The sequence below is a fragment of the Coregonus clupeaformis genome, chromosome 9, assembly GCF_020615455.1.
Source record: "Coregonus clupeaformis isolate EN_2021a chromosome 9, ASM2061545v1, whole genome shotgun sequence".
Classification (NCBI taxonomy): domain Eukaryota; kingdom Metazoa; phylum Chordata; class Actinopteri; order Salmoniformes; family Salmonidae; genus Coregonus; species Coregonus clupeaformis.
The window spans coordinates 53,162,268-53,178,508 of NC_059200.1; the positions used below are offsets into that span (position 1 = coordinate 53,162,268).

At 47.5% G+C, this 16,241-nt stretch overlaps 1 protein-coding gene across 3 annotated transcripts in view; it reads left to right on the top strand.

Annotated features, from left to right (window-relative positions):
* The window catches only part of LOC121574087 (calcium/calmodulin-dependent protein kinase kinase 1-like), a 124,067-nt gene that overhangs the window by 84,378 nt on the left and 23,448 nt on the right, over positions 1–16,241 (top strand). For all 3 annotated transcript variants that reach the window (XM_041886679.2, XM_041886680.2, XM_045222675.1), the window contains exons 7-9: positions 3,240–3,276; positions 5,624–5,645; positions 7,894–7,982. In XM_041886679.2, the coding sequence (XP_041742613.1) occupies positions 3,240–3,276; positions 5,624–5,645; positions 7,894–7,982 (148 nt within the window). The remainder of the gene's footprint in view (positions 1–3,239; positions 3,277–5,623; positions 5,646–7,893; positions 7,983–16,241) is intronic.

A 16,241-nucleotide genomic window follows, 5' to 3' on the forward strand; every position in this document is an offset into this window, starting at 1 on the left:
ATGTCTGTATGTATGTATGTATGTATATATTTTTATTGCTCTAGGGATATAATTATTGTTTGGATAACCTTATTTACTGTTATGTATGGATTTTTATCTTACATTTTTTCACTCTTTATGCGATGCGCACTGCAGAGAACACCGGAAGAAGAATTATCACTGAATTATTACAGTTAATTATTGTAATGTTTGTTTATGTATCAATTAATCCCATAAGGGATAGGTTGCCAACTGGTGATTTGACACAAAAATAAAATGTAATTCATTCATTCAACAATAGCCCAGGCCAATGAAGCGACACAGATTGTACAATATTAGGAGGCAAAATACTGTATATATATTATAGGCTACAGTAGGCTACTAAATACAATTTCCAGTGGCAAACTGACTCACCTAATGATGAAGATAAAGCCATAGGCTACTACTCACGGTGATGGCCGATGCGCTCCTCTTGGCAATAGCCTATCTCAAGATGAGCTACAATGCTGCTGTTGCAAAAAAAATTGAGTTGTTGAGAACAATTTTTAAAAATTAGTTATACTGACAGATTAGTCCTCTCTTTTCAGCGGTAGACATTTGCTTTCCAAACTGAACGTTTTTCCTGCGATTGTATTTAGAAATGTGCAAAAGGCAAACAGACAGCTGCAACCAACCATAGAAATATAATCCATAAATGACAGTTCCCATTCAAGTCAAGACTGGCAGCCATGAGTTTAAAATTGCCAGGGTAAGAGGTTCCAAAACCCTTCTATGGATTATACAGTGGCTTGTGAAAGTATTCACCCCCCTTGACATTTTTCCTATTTTGTTGCCTTACAACCTGGAATAAAAAATGAATTTTTGGGGGTTTATATCATTTGATTTACACAACATGCCTACCACTTTGAAGGTGCAAAATATTTTTGGGTGAGAAAAAAACAGAAAACTTGAGCGTAAATAACTATTCACCCCCCCGTCAATACTTTGTAGAGCCACCTTTTTCAGCAATTACAGCTGCAAGTATATTAGGGTATGTCTATAAAAGCTTGGCACATCTAGCCACTGGGATATTTGCCCATTCTTCAAAGCAAAACTGCTCCAGCTCCTTCAAGTTGGATAGGTTCCTCTAATGTACAGCAGTCTTTAAATCATACACCAAATTCTCAATTGGATTGAGGTCTGGGCTTTGACTAGGCCATTGCAAGACATTTAAATGTTTCCCCTTAAACCACTCAAGTGTTGCTTTAGCAGTATGCTTAAGGTGAACCTCCATCCCAGTCTCAAATCTCTGGAAGACTGAAACAGGTTTCCCTCAAGAATTTCCCTGTATTTAACGCCATCAATCATTCCTTCAATTCTGACAAGTTTCCCAGTCCCTGCCGATAAAAAAACATCACCACAATATGATGCTGCCACCACCATGCTTCACTGTGGGGATGGTGTTCTCGGGGTGATGAGAGGTGTTGGGTTTGCGCCAGACATAGCGTTTTCCTTGATGGCCAAAAAGCTCAATTTTAGTCTCATCTGACCAGAGTACCTTCTTCCATATGTTTGGGGAGTCTCCCACATGCCTTTTTCTTTAAGCAATGGCTTTTTTTCTGGCCACTCTTCCGTAAAGCCCAGCTCTGTGGAGTGTACGGCTTAAAGTGGTCCTATGGACAGATACTCCAATCTCCGCTGTGGAGCTTTGCAGCTCCTTCAGGGTTATCTTTGGTCTCTTTGTTGCCTCTCTGATTAATGCCCTCCTTGCCTGGTCCGTGAGTTTTGGTGGGCGGCCCTCTCTTGGCAGGTTTGTTGTGGTGCCATATTCTTTCAATTTTTTAATAATGGATTTAATGGTGCTCTGTGGGATGTTCAAAGTTTCGTATATTTTTTTAGAACCCTGATCTGTACTTCTCCACAACTTTGTCCCTGACCTGTTTGGAGAGCTCCTTGGTCTTCATGGTGCCGCTTACTTGGTGGTGCCCCTTGCTTAGTGGTGTTGCAGACTCTGGGGCCTTTCAGAGCAGGTGTATATATACTGAGATTATGTGACAGATCATGTCACACAGATTGCACACAAGTGGACTTTATTTAACTAATTATGTGACTTCTGAAGGTAATTGGTTGCACCAGATCTTATTTAGGGGCTTCATAGCAAAGGGGGTGAATTCATATGCATGCAACACTTTTCCGTTATTTATTTTTTAGATTTTTTTTAAACAAGTTATTTTTGGGGGGACTATTTTGTGTATGTCCAAATAAAAATCAATTTAAATTACAGGTTGTAATGCAACAAAATAGGAAATACGCCAAGGGGGATGAATACTTTTGCAAGGCACTGTATGTCTATGGCCACAATGCAACAAGCTGTATATTTGGTCCCCCCACGAGCCTGGGCCCAGGGGGCTTCAGCCCCGATAATCCCCTGCATTAATCAGACCCTGCCTCCTGTCCTCCTCTTTCTCTCCTCCTCACACACTTCTCTCGTCCTTTCCCCCTCCCCTACTTCTCCTCTTCCCCTTTCTCTCCTCTCTCCTCCTCTTTCTCTGTCGTCCTATCCCCCCCTGAAAGTTATAATAGTACAATGCACAAGGTGCAATGTTGAAAATTGGGTAGTGCATCAGCAGTTTTCCTCTTGTCATGTTAGTCATTGCAGACCTTAGAAAGCTATTTATAACTTGAACTAGCCCATGTCAGCTAAAATTTTTTAGCTAGGTGATTTTGCGATCACATGAACACACATAAGACATGGAAAAATGTGTAGAATAGCAGGAAATTCGCTTTAAAACTGCAAAATGTTCTTTCCATCCCATGGCAAAAAAAAATTGAAGAAGAAAGCAGGAAATGAGCTTTAAAATGGCGCGGGATGTTCCCCAATGATGTAAGGGGGGCCCGAGTGAAACCGTTTGAGAACCACTGTTCTACAGTACCAGGCCTGGGTTGAGTCTGGGATGGAATTATATTAATAGTGCTTCACTAATTAATCTTACAGCCAATATTGGATTCTAGACCAGTAAAATGTTCTTATTATGCTCAGAACCTTTATCTTCTAATAAAAGATTAAAGTCTGCTAGAGGAAAATGTAAAACATAACGTGGCAATTACATTTGTCACAGATGGTTAGTACAATGATATAGTACAGATATTAATATCCTCCAATGAATACTTGTTATGTTGCATTTTTCAGTGTAATGCTAATGCCATGTCCTTATACTATAGGGTCTGTTGTGTATTCTATTATATGATGTATTCCTGATGATGTATTATCATTGTTGCAGGTGTTGGATGATCCTGCCGAGGATAACCTCCACATGGGTATGTACCTCACCAAACTACTCTCTCCTGCTCTCTCACTGTGCACTTAACCTCACGTTGACATCAATGAATGATTTATGTGAAAGTCCAAGTTGAGCATGCTTATCTCAAACTCTAAATCGGCCCGTTGGTGCCCTTAGCAGCTGGGACAGTTGACTCCATATGCAAATGCTCATTAATGAAGCCCTTAGCACACTCTTAGAAAAAAAGGGTTCTTAATTTGTCCCCATAGGAGAACCCTTTTTGGTTTCAAGTAGAACCCTTTAGTTCTACTTAGAACCTTTTTTAGTGGTGAAAGGGTTTCACGTAGAACCTTGTATTAGTAAAAGGGTTCCACTTGGAACCCCCAAAAAATATTTTCAGAGAGTTCTCCTAAAGGGACAATTGAAGAACCTTTATGAGAGGTGCGGGGGGCTGCCTTAATCGACATCCATGTCATCGGTGCCCGGGGAACAGTGGGTTAACTGCCTTGCTCAGGGGCAGAACGACAGATCTTTACCTTGTCAGCTCGGGGATTCGATCCAGCAACCTTTTGGTTACTGGCCCAACGTAGTAGGCATGGCAGGAGAGGAAGGCTGACTTAGGCATGGCCATTGGCTGATGATCTTATTTAGCTCATTTAAGGCCTTGTGTGAAAAGGTGTAGTAACTTAGTGTTTGTGTCAGTCAGTCTTCAACCCATTGTGCCGAGTTCTACAATATACTACAATCTCTTTGACATACATGTATGTACAGTGCATTCGGAAAGTATTCAGACCCCTTGACTTTATCCACATTTTGTTACGTTACAGCCTTATTCTGAAATGGATTAAATTGTTTTTTTCATCAATCTACACACAATACCCCATATGACAAAACAAAAACAGGTTTTTATACATTTTTGCAAATTTATTACAAATAAAAAAGTATTCGGACTCTTTACTCAGTACTTTGTTGAAGCACCTTTGGCAGCGATTACAGCCTCGAGTCTTCTTGGGTATGACGCTAAAAGCTTGGCACACCTGTATTTGGGGAGTTTCTCCCATTCTTCTCTGCAGATCCTCTCAAGCTCTGTCAGGTTGGATGGGGAGCGTCGCTGCACAGCTATTTTCAGGTCTCTCCAGAGATGTTTGATCGGATTCAAATCTGGGCTCTGGCTGGGCCACTCAAGGACATTCAGAGACTTGTGCCGAAGCCACTCCTGCGTTGTCTTGGCTGTGTGCTTAGGGTCATTGTCCTGTTGGAAGGTGAACCTTCGCGCCAGTATGAGGTCTTGACCACTCGGAGCAGGTTTTCATGAAGGATCTCTCTGTACTTTGCTCCATTCAACTTTCCCTCGATCCTGACTAGTCTTCCAGTCCCTGCCGCTGAAAAACAAGCCCACAGCATGATGCTGCCACCACCATGCTTCACCGTAGGGATGGGGCCAGGTTTCCTCGAGACATGACTCTTGGCATTCAGGCCAAAGAGTTCAATCTTGGTTTCATCAGACCAGAGAATCTTGTTTCTCATGGTCTGAGAGTCCTTTAGGTGCCTTTTGGCAAACTCCAAGTGGGCTGTCATGTGCCTTTTACTGAGGAGTGGCTTTGGTCTGGCCACTCTACCATAAAGGCCTGATTGGTGGAGTGCTGCAGAGATGGTTGTCCTTCTGGAAGGTTCTCACATCTCCACAGAGGAACTCTGGAGCTCTGTCAGAGTGACCATCCCTCCCTGACCAAGGCCCTTCTCCCCCGATTGCTCAGTTTGGTCGGGCAGCCAGCTCTAGGAAGAGTCTTGGTGGTTCCAAACTTCTTTAATTTAAGAATGATGGAGGCAACTGTGTTCTTGGGGACCTTCAATAATGTTTTGGTACCCTTCCTCAGATCTGTGCCTCGACACAATCCTGTCTCGGAGCTCTACGGACAATTCCTTCGACCTCATGGCTTGGTTTTTGCTCTGACATGCACTGTCAACTGTGGGACCTTATATGGTGTGTGCCTTTCCAAATCATGTCCAATCAACTGAATATATCATAGGTGGACTCCAAGTTGTAGAAAGTTGTAGAAACATTTCAAGGATGATCAATGGAAACAACAGGATGCACATGAGCTCAAGTTTGAGTCTCATAGCAAAGGGTCTGAATACTTATGTAAATAAGGTATTTCTGTGTTTGATTTTTTATACATTTGCAGAAATGTGTAAAACCGGTTTTAGCTTTGTCATTATGGGGTATTGTGTGTAGATTGATGAGATTGTGTTGTTGTTTAATTTAATCAATTTTAGAATAATGCTGTAACATAACAAAATGTGGAAAAAAGGAAGGGGTCTGAATACTTTACGAATGCACTGTATGTAGACTCATGTATTTCTCTTCTCACCATCTCCCGCAGTGTTTGATTTGATGCCAAAGGGGTGAGTAGCCTAAGTATTGCACTTTTTTCAACAATAATTGAAGCCTGGCCCCCATCACCAGCCTGGTCTCATAGACTAGACATAACATAGTACACGTATATCCAGGACACTCAAATTAGTAAGATATGTTACATTTGGTATGGTCACAAAAGACAGATGGTTACTTAATGCAAAAACGAAACTAGGGTGGTTGGTCGGGGTGTATGGGTGGGGCGTATAACGCAAACATCTAGCAACCCAAAGGTTGCGAGTTTGAATCTCATCATGGACAACTTTTGCATTTGAGATAATTAGCAACTTTTCAACTACTTACTACTGTACTTAGCATGTTAGCTAACCCTTCCCCTAACCTTAACTTTAAACCTTTTAGCTAATCCTTCCCCTAACCCTAACCTTAACTCTTTAACCTAACTCCTAAACTTAACCCTAACCTTAATCCTAACCCCTAGCTTCGCTAACGTTAGCCATCTAGCTAACATTAGCAACCTAGCCACCTAGCTAGAATTTGTCTATCATAAGTTTAGAAAATTCGGAACATATTGTACATTTTGCTAATTCGTAACATATTGTACGTTTTGCTAATTCGTAACGTATAATACGAATTGTAATTTGTAACATCTCATATGAAATGGGTGATGGACTTCCACAAATTAATTCATGCCATACGAAATGTAACATATCATACTAAAAGCAATGTCTCGGATTTACATACAGAATAATACAAAATGCTCTGAGGCCAGGTTGCCATCCCATCTTCCCTTTTCCCCTCATCCCCCTTCTCCTCTCTTCCCTCTCTCCAGTGTTCTCCTTCATTACTCAAAGCTGATGTAGTGCCTGTGTTTGTTCACTGCTCCCTCCCCCATCTCTCTCTCTCTCTCTCTCTCTCTCTCTCTCTCTCTCTCTCTCTCTCTCTCTCTCTCTCTCTCTCTCTCTCCAGAGGGATTCATTATGTGCTTATGTTTTACACTTGACAGTTATTACCAGTGGTATCCCACGGGGGGCCAGTATGAAAAATAAAAAAAGAATGTATGCACTCACTAACTGTAAGTCGCTCTGGATAAGAGCGTCTGCTAAATGACTAAAATGTAACAAATGTATTAGCACTACACCACTGCACCAGGGTTTCTCTACACTTTCTGCCCCACTGGTTGGTTAACCCTTTCATGTCCAGTTAATAATAATACATCCCTTCCTGTAGAAAAATTGACCCAAAGACATTTTGGATCCATAGACGTTTTGGACCCAAAGACGCAAATGTAATATTAATATCAGCTATACTCTATGAAAGTCCCGCCTACTTCCTGGATCATGTCCCATACTGTTTTTGAATGGGATTCAAGAGTATTATCATCAAATTCATGAAAATGCTGTCATTTAAGATATACAGTATGTAAAATAATATTTGTATTCATGGATTAATGACCTTGTACCTGATGGCTTTCATGAAGGTTTTTGATTGTGAAAAAAGAAACGCAATTGAAAACCTTTTGTGAATCCCATTCAAAAACAGAATGGGACTTGATCCAGGAAGTAGGCAGGACTTTCATAGCATATTATCAGCTATTAGTAATCACTATTCCCCTGTTTCTATCACTAAGAAGCCACTTTGATGTGAAGCTAATGGCTTTATGACAACGAGAAGAAAACAGAAGAAATAGATCTTGTCGCATGGGGGAGTTATTTCTGAATCATGACATTTTGCTTCAATAGAAGGGCAACTTTTCCCAGCTAATCCACCTTTTGCCTATTTAACTGTTACTGTTGTGGATAACATGGACAGATTGGTCATGTTCCATTTAAGCTCTGTGTTAAATGAAATATTGTCTATGTGAGCAGGAGACATTGAGCTGTTACCGGGTGGTGCTGTTTTGGTCCTTGATTTGACATGGCATTATTAGATGTTGGGTGCCAGTGACGTGGGAGGTTGTGTGGTTGTCTTGTGTAACATTACTGTTTGTACAATCTGCTACAGAGTGGGCTTGGATTTGGATTTATATATATAGGCTGTATTCAAATGCCATATGGAATGGAACTAAAGTAGCTTAACAAGTGGTATCCTTCCAGCTGTTGATGACAAAAAACTCTCTCTTTGTCTCTCTGTATCTCTGTCTCTCCATCTGTCTGTCTGTCTCTCTATTTGTCTCTATCCCTCTCTCTCTATCTACACCCCCTCCTCTCTCTCTCTCTGTCTCTTTTTCTCGCTAACACTCTCTGTGTATCTGTGTGTTGGTTCCTGATGCGGTCCCAGTCCAGTGATGGAGGTCCCCACAGACAGCCCCTTCACTGAGGAGCAGACACGCCTCTACTTCAGAGACATTGTCCTGGGCATGGAGTACTGTGAGTACCAGCATCATACTCCTCCCTCTCCTCCCCTCTTCATCCCCTCCTCCTCCTCCCTTACTCCTCCTCCTCCCCTCCTTGCCTCTACTTGAGAGAGATCGTCTTCGGTATCCTGGGCATGGAGCACTGTGAGTACCCACATACAGTGGGGAGAACAAGTATTTGATACACTGCCGATTTTGCAGGTTTTCCTACTTACAAAGCATGTAGAGGTCTGTCATTTTTATCATAGGTACACTTCAACTGTGAGAGACGGAATCTAAAACAAAAATCCAGAAAATCACATTGTATGATTTTTAAGTAATTAATTTGCAGTTTATTGCATGACATAAGTATTTGATACATCAGAAAAGAAGAACTTAATTTTTGGTACAGAAACCTTTGTTTGCAATTACAGAGATCATACGTCTCCTGTAGGTCTTGACCAGGTTTGCACACACTGCAGCAGGGATGTTGGCACACTCCTCCATACAGACCTTCTCCAGATCCTTCAGGTTTCGGGGCTGTCGCTGGGCAATACGGACTTTCAGCTCCCTCCAAAGATGTTCTATTGGGTTCAGGTCTGAAACTGGCTAGGCCACTCCAGAACCTTGAGATGCTTCTTACGGAGCCACTCCTTAGTTGCCCTGGCTGTGTGTTTCGGGTCGTTGTCATGCTGGAAGACCCAGCCATGACCCATCTTCAATGCTCTTACTGAGGGAAGGAGGTTGTTGGCCAAGATCTTGCGATACATGGCCCCATCCATCCTCCCCTCAATACGGTGCAATCGTCCTGTCCCCTTTGCAGAAAAGCATCCCCAAAGAATGATGTTTCCACCTCCATGCTTCACGGTTGGGATGGTGTTCTTGGGGTTGTACTCATCCTTCTTCTTCCTCCAAACACGGCGAGTGGAGTTTAGACCAAAAAGCTCTATTTTTGTCTCATTAGACCACATGACCTTCTCCCATTCCTCCTCTGGATCTGTCACGGTTTCGGCCGAGGCTGCTCCTCCTCCTTGCTCGGGCAGGTTTCGGCGGTCGTCGTCCCCGGAGTACTAGCTGCCACCGTTGTATGTTTCATGTTCGTTTGGTTTGGTCTTGATGTTGTACACCTGTTTCTAGTTAGTCTTCATTAGTGTCCTATTTAGTTCTCGTTGTGTGTGTCAGGTGTTGTGTGTGATTACGCTTCTGTTTGGTGTTCTGTGCTACGTGTTTCCCTCCGTTGTTTGGAGAGGTTTTTCGCACATGTTAGTGAGCCTTTGTTTGACGCCTGTGTGCGCCTTTATTTCGCCTCCGGGCTTGTTGGGCTCGTGTACTACGTGAATATTTCACTAAAGTCTTTTGGACTTAGTTTCTGCGTCCCTGCGCTTGATTCCTGCACCACACCCACCTTCAGCACCCGTGACAGAATCACACACCATAATTAATGGAATCAGCAGGAGCAACAGCCACACCTGAGTCGCTGGAGGAGCATGTCCGCGGCCAGGATGACCAGATCAGACAACTGGGGACCGCTCTACAGGATGTCATCAACACCCTGCACCGATGGGAGTCCAGAGGGGTACCCACACCTCCACCTACCTTGCCACCCCCATTGGCCGGTCCACCAGTCCCAGGTCCGGAACCCAGTGGGATTCGGCTCTCGCTCCCGAGGGCGTATGACGGCACAGCTGCCGGGTGTCAGGGGTTCCTCCTGCAAGTAGAGCTCTACCTGGCCACTGTACACCCGGTGCCCTCGGGACACGAGAGCGTTTCCGCCCTCATCTCCTGTCTCACGGGCAAGGCGTTGGAATGGGCCAACGCCGAGTGGAGGAGGATAGACGCCACCACCATCTCCTACGCAGAGTTCTCCCGTCGCTTCAAGGCCGTGTTCGACCATCCACCTGAGGGCAAAGCGGCGGGGGAGCGTCTATTCTACCTGAGACAGGGGAGGAGGAGCGCACAGGCGTTCGCGCTGGAGTTCCGGACTCCAGCGGCAGACGCAGGGTGGAATGAACGGGCCCTCATCGACCATTTTCGATGTAGCCTACGGGAGGACGTTCAACGTGAGTTGGCCTGCAGGGACACCAATTTCACCTTCGACCAGTTGGTCGACATGTCCATCCGTCTGGACACCCTGCTGGCCACCCGTGGACGTTCCGAGTGGGGTCCGTCCATTCCACCCTCCAGCACCTCCGAGCCGAGCCCTATGGAGCTCGGGGGTGCTGGCGCTAGAGAAAGGAGGAGGAGGAGCCCGAGGGGGCCTGTCCCCTGCACCAATTGCGGTCGTGGAGGGCACACTGCGGCCAGGTGCTGGGGAGGGTTCCCAGAGGGAGGAGACAACAGGCCACGCACTGGGGAGCCTTCCCAGGTGAGTAGAAGCCCCACTTACCCAGAGCTCTCTGTTGTACACTTTTGTATACCTGTTTATTTTCCACAGGTTGTACCTCATTCCCAGCATAAGGCGCTAGTAGATTCAGGCGCAGCTGGGAATTTTGTTGATCGGAAGTTTTGTTTAGATTTAGGGATTCCTCTCCTGCCTGTTGACAAGCCTTTTCCCGTTCATGCTTTAGATAGCCGCCCGTTGGGGTCGGGGTTGATTAGGGAAATCACAGCGCCACTTAGGATGTGTGCGCAGGGGGGTCATGAGGAGACTATACAGCTATATCTGATCAACTCTCCTGCGTACCGGTGGTGCTGGGAATTCCTGGTTAAGTACCCATAACCCTGCCATTTCGTGGCAACAGAGAGCTCTCAATGGGTGGTCTGCTCAGTGTGAGGGGCGATGTCTGGGTGTTTCCCGTGGGGGCGACTTCGGTGGAGAGTCCAAACCAAGTGCCCGCACTGCACATTCCGCCTGAATATGGGGATTTGGCTATCGTGTTTAGTAAAGCTAGGGCGACGCAGTTGCCTCCCCATAGACAGGGGGATTGTGCGATTGATCTCCAGGCAGGAGCAGCGCCCCCACGGAGCCACGTGTATCCTTTGTCTCAAGAGGAGAGAAAAGCTATGGAGACTTACATAGCCGAATCTTTGAGACAGGGGATACATACGGCCCTCCACTTCTCCCGCATCCTCAAGCTTATTTTTTGTGAAGAAAAAAGATGGAGGGTTGCGCCCAGTGCATTGATTACCGTGGTCTCAATCAGATTACTGTGAAATACAGTTATCCACTCCTCTGATTGCGACCATGACGGAGTCATTGCACGGAGCGCCGGTTTTTCACAAAACTGGATCTCAGGAGCGCGTATAACTTGGTGCGCATTAGGGAGGGCGACGAATGGAAAACAGCGTTTAGTACCACGTCAGGTCATTTCGAGTATCTCGTCATGCCATACGGGTTGATGAATGCTCCATCAGTCTTCCAATCCTTCGTGGATGACATTTTCCGGGATATGCAGGGGCAAGGGGTGGTCGTGTACATTGATGACATTCTAGTGTACTCGCCTACCCGAGCCGAGCATATAGCCCTGGTGCGTCGTGTATTGAGGAGGCTGTTGGAGCACGACCTGTATGTCAAGGCAGAGAAATGTCTGTTTTTCCAGGAGTCGGTCTCCTTTTTGGGTTATCGGTTGTCCGCGTCAGGGGTGAGAATGGAGGTGGACCGTGTAGTCAGCCGTGCGTAATTGGCAAACCCCAACCACTGTCAAAGAGGTGCAGCAGTTCTTGGGCTTTGCGAATTACTACCGGAGGTTTATCCGGGGTTTTGGACAGGTGGCAGCTCCCATCACGTCCCTTCTGAAAGGGGGTCCGGTGCGCCTGCAGTGGTCAGCTGAGGCGGACAGGGCCTTTGGGAGACTGAAGGACCTGTTTACGTCGGCTCCGGTGCTGGCGCATCCGGATCCCGCCTTACCCTTTCAGGTCGAGGTGGACGCGTCGGAGGCCGGTATCGGGGCCGTACTCTCTCAACGGTCCGGCACGCCACCTAAACTCCGCCCCTGTGCTTTTTACTCTAAAAAGCTCAGCCCGGCGGAGCGAAATTATGACGTCGGGGACAGGGAGCTGTTAGCTGTAGTTCAGGCCCTTAAGGTGTGGAGGCATTGGCTTGAGGGGGCCCTTTCCACATTTTGACTGACCATCGGAACCTGGAGTACATCCGGGCAGCGAGGAGACTGAACCCTCGCCAGGATCGATGGAGTATGTTTCTCGCCAGGTTCTTATTTAAAATCACGTACATCCCTGGGTCCCAGAACGGTAAGGCAGATGCGCTGTCCCGGCGGTATGACACGGAGGAGAGGTCCGTTGAGCTTACTCCCATACTACCGGCGTCTTGTCTTGTGGCACCGGTTGTGTGGGAGGTCGATGCTGAAATCGAGCGGGCGTTGCGTGCCGACCCTAGCCCTCCACAGTGTCCTGTGGGTCGGAAGTACGCCCGCTCGAGGTTCGGGATCGACTCATTTACTGGGCTCACACGTCACCCTCCTCTGGACATCCGGGTATTGGCCGGACAGTGCATTGTCTTAGCACTAAATACTGGTGGCCCACGTTAGCCAGGGATGTGAGGGTTTATGTCTCCTCCTGCTCGGTGTGCGCCCAGTGTAAGGCGCCCAGACACCTGCTCAGGGGTAAGTTACAACCCCTGCCCGTTCCACAACGACCATGGTCCCACCTCTCAGTGGATTTTGTGACAGACCTTCCCCTCTCGCAGGGGAATACCACCATCCTGGTCGTTGTGGACCGGTTGTCTAAGGCCTGTCGTCTTCTCCCTATGTCGGGTCTTCCTACTGCCCTACAGACCGCAAAGGCACTATTTACCCACGTCTTCCGGCATTACGGGGTACCCGAGGATATAGTGTCTGATCGAGGCCCCCAGTTTACCTCCCGAGTCTGGAGAGCGTTCATGGAGCGTTTGGGGGGTCTCGGTGAGCCTTACCTCGGGGTACCACCCGAGAGCAATGGGCAGGTAGAACGAGTCAACCAGGATGTGGGTAGGTTTCTGAGGTCGTATTGCCAGGACCGGCCGAGGAGTGGGCTCGGTATATTCCCTGGGCCGAGATGGCCCAGAACTCTCTCCGCCACTCCTCTACCAACCTAACCCCCTTCCAATGTGTGTTAGGTTACCAGCCGGTTCTGGCACCTTGGCAGCAGAGCCAGATCGAGGCCCCTGCGGTGGATGATTGGATGAGGCGCTCGGAGGAGACGTGGAACGCTGCACACGTCCACCTGCAGCGGGCCATCCGTCGACACAAGGCGCAGCGCCGATCTCCACCGCAGTGAGGGGCCGGTGTACGCACCCGGAGATCGAGTCTGGCTCTCAACCAGAAACCTGCCCCTCCGCCTGCCCTGCCGGGAAGCTGGGTCGGCGGTTTGTGGGGCCTTTTAAAGTCCTGAGAAGACTGAACGAGGTGTGTTATAGGTTACATCTGCCTATTGGATATAAGAATATTAACCCCTCGTTCCATGTGTCTCTTCTCAGGCCGGGTGGTAGCTGGTCCACTCCAGGAAGGTGAGATAGGAGAGACTCCTCCGCCCCACTGGACATCGAGGGGGCCCCGCGCACACCGTTCGGTCCATCTTGGACTCAAGACGCCGGATGGGGGTCTCCAGTATCTCGTGGAGTGGGAGGGGCACGCCCGGAGGAGCGGTGCTGGGTGCCGCGGAGGGGACATCCTAGACCCGTCTCTCCTGTCGGAGTTCCACCGGGCCATCCCACGCGCCCCTGCTCCGCTTCCTCCTGGTCGTCCCCGAGGCCGGGTCGGCGCACGGCTGGAGCCGCGCGTCAAGGGGGGTACTGTCACGGTTTCGGCCGAGGCTGCTCCTCCTCCTTGCTCGGGCAGGTTTCGGCGGTCGTCGTCCCCGGAGTACTAGCTGCCACCGTTGTATGTTTCATGTTCGTTTGGTTTGGTCTTGATGTTGTACACCTGTTTCTAGTTAGTCTTCATTAGTGTCCTATTTAGTTCTCGTTGTGTGTGTCAGGTGTTGTGTGTGATTACGCTTCTGTTTGGTGTTCTGTGCTACGTGTTTCCCTCCGTTGTTTGGAGAGGTTTTTCGCACATGTTAGTGCGCCTTTTGTTTGACGCCTGTGTGCGCCTTTATTTCGCCTCCGGGCTTGTTGGGCTTGTGTACTACGTGAATTTTTCACAAAAGTCTTTTGGACTTAGTTTCTGCGTCCTGCGCTTGATTCCTGCACCACACCCAACTTCAGCACCCGTGACAGGATCATCCAGATGGTCATTGGCAAACTTCAGACAGGCCTGGACATGCGCTGGCATGAGCAGGGGGACCTTGCGTGCGCTGCAGGATTTTAATCCATGACGGCGTAGTGTGTTACTAACGGTTTTCTTTGAGACTGTGGTCCCAGCTCTCTTCAGGTCATTAACCAGGTCCTGCCGTGTAGTTCTGGGCTGATCCCTCACCTTCCTCATGATCATTGATGCCCCACGAGGTGAGATCTTGCATGGAGCCCCAGAGGGTGATTGACCGTCATCTTGAACTTCTTCCATTTTCTAATAATTGCGCCAACAGTTGTTGCCTTCTCACCAAGCTGCTTGCCTATTGTCCTGTAGCCCATCCCAGCCTTGTGCAGGTCTACAATTTTATCCCTGATGTCCTTACACAGGTCTCTGGTCTTGGCCATTGTGGAGAGGTTGGAGTCTGTTTGATTGAGTGTGTGGACAGGTGTCTTTTATACAGGTAACGAGTTCAAACAGGTGCAGTTAATACAGGTAATGAGTGGAGAACAGGAGGGCTTCTTAAAGAAAAACTAACAGGTCTGTGAGAGCCGGAATTCTTACTGGTTGGTAGGTGATCAAATACTTATGTCATGCAATAAAATGCAAATTAATTACTTAAAAATCATACAATGTGATTTTCTGGATTTTTGTTTTAGATTCCGTCTCTCACAGTTGAAGTGTACCTATGATAAAAATCCAGACAGACCTCTACATGCTTTGTAAGTAGGAAAACCTGCAAAATCGGCAGTGTATCAAATACTTGTTCTCCCCACTGTACATATATACATCATTGTAAGTACCAGCAGAGGCTCTCACTCTGAGCTCATTTTTACGTATGGGTGGTCCCGGGGATCGAACCCACTACCCTGGCGTTACAAGCGCCATGCTCTAACAATTGAGCTACAGAGGATTAATTATAATTACAATTATACTCATTGTATAATGAGTAAGATGTCTTCATATCTGCGTAGTCGTAGAAGTAGAGGAGCTTCTCCCTCCTGTCTCCTGATTCTGCCTCTTCGACCCTACTCTGCTCCCTTTCTGCATCCAATGACTTGCACTTTCTTCCCGGCCGGCTCGGCCTTCCCCTCCTGCCCTCCCTTCCTTACCTTTTTCTTTTTCCAGATGAAATCCTGCAACTAGTGAGGTCCGGCCGCCCGACAACCTGCCCGCTCGACCCCATCCCCTCCTCCCTTCTCCAGACCATCTCTGGAGACCTTCTCACTTCCTTCATCACCGGTTTGGCCGGTGTAGGCCGTGATTGTAAATAAGAATTTGTTCTTAACTGACTTGGCTAGTCCCCTCTCACTTCAAAATGGCCAGAGTCACTCCCCTCCTCAAGAAACCAACACTCGACCCCTCTGTCGTCAAAAACAGCAGACTGGTATCCCGTCTTTCTTTTCTTTCCAAAACACTTGAGCATGATGTCTCTGACCAACTCTCTCGCTATCTCTTTCAGAACAATCTTCTTGACCGTAACCAGTCAGGCTTCAAGAAGGGGGTCACTCAACCGAGACTTCTCTCCTCTGTGTCACGGAGGCTCTCCGCACTACCAAAGCTGACTCTCTCTTCTGTTCTCATCCTCCTAGATCTATCCTTTGCCTTCATCACCGTGAACCATCAGATCCTCCTCTCCACTCTTTCAGGGCTGGGCGTTTCAGGCTCTGCACACTCTTGGATTGCATCTTACCTGGCAGGCCAGTCCTACTAGGTTGTGTGGAGAGGATCTGTGTCTGCACCACGTGCTCTCACTACTGGTGTCCCCCAGGGCTCGGTTGTAGGCCCTCTCTTCTTCAAGTCACTCAGCTCCGTCATATCCTCACATGGTCTCTCCTATCGTTGCTATGCGGATGGCACTCAACTACTACTCTCTTTCCCCATTCTGACACCCTGGTGTCCCCCTCCCAGAGTGCAAATAATAACCTTGGCATGATCCTGGACAACACCCTGTTGTTCTCTGCAAATATCAAAGCAGTGATTCACTCCTGCAGGTTCATGCTCTACAACATGCGTAGAGTACGACCCTGCCTTACACAGGAAGCGGTCTAGGTCCTAATCCAGGCACTTGTCATCTCCCGTCTGGACTAATGCAACTCTCTGTTAGTTGGGCTCCCCGCTTGTGCCAT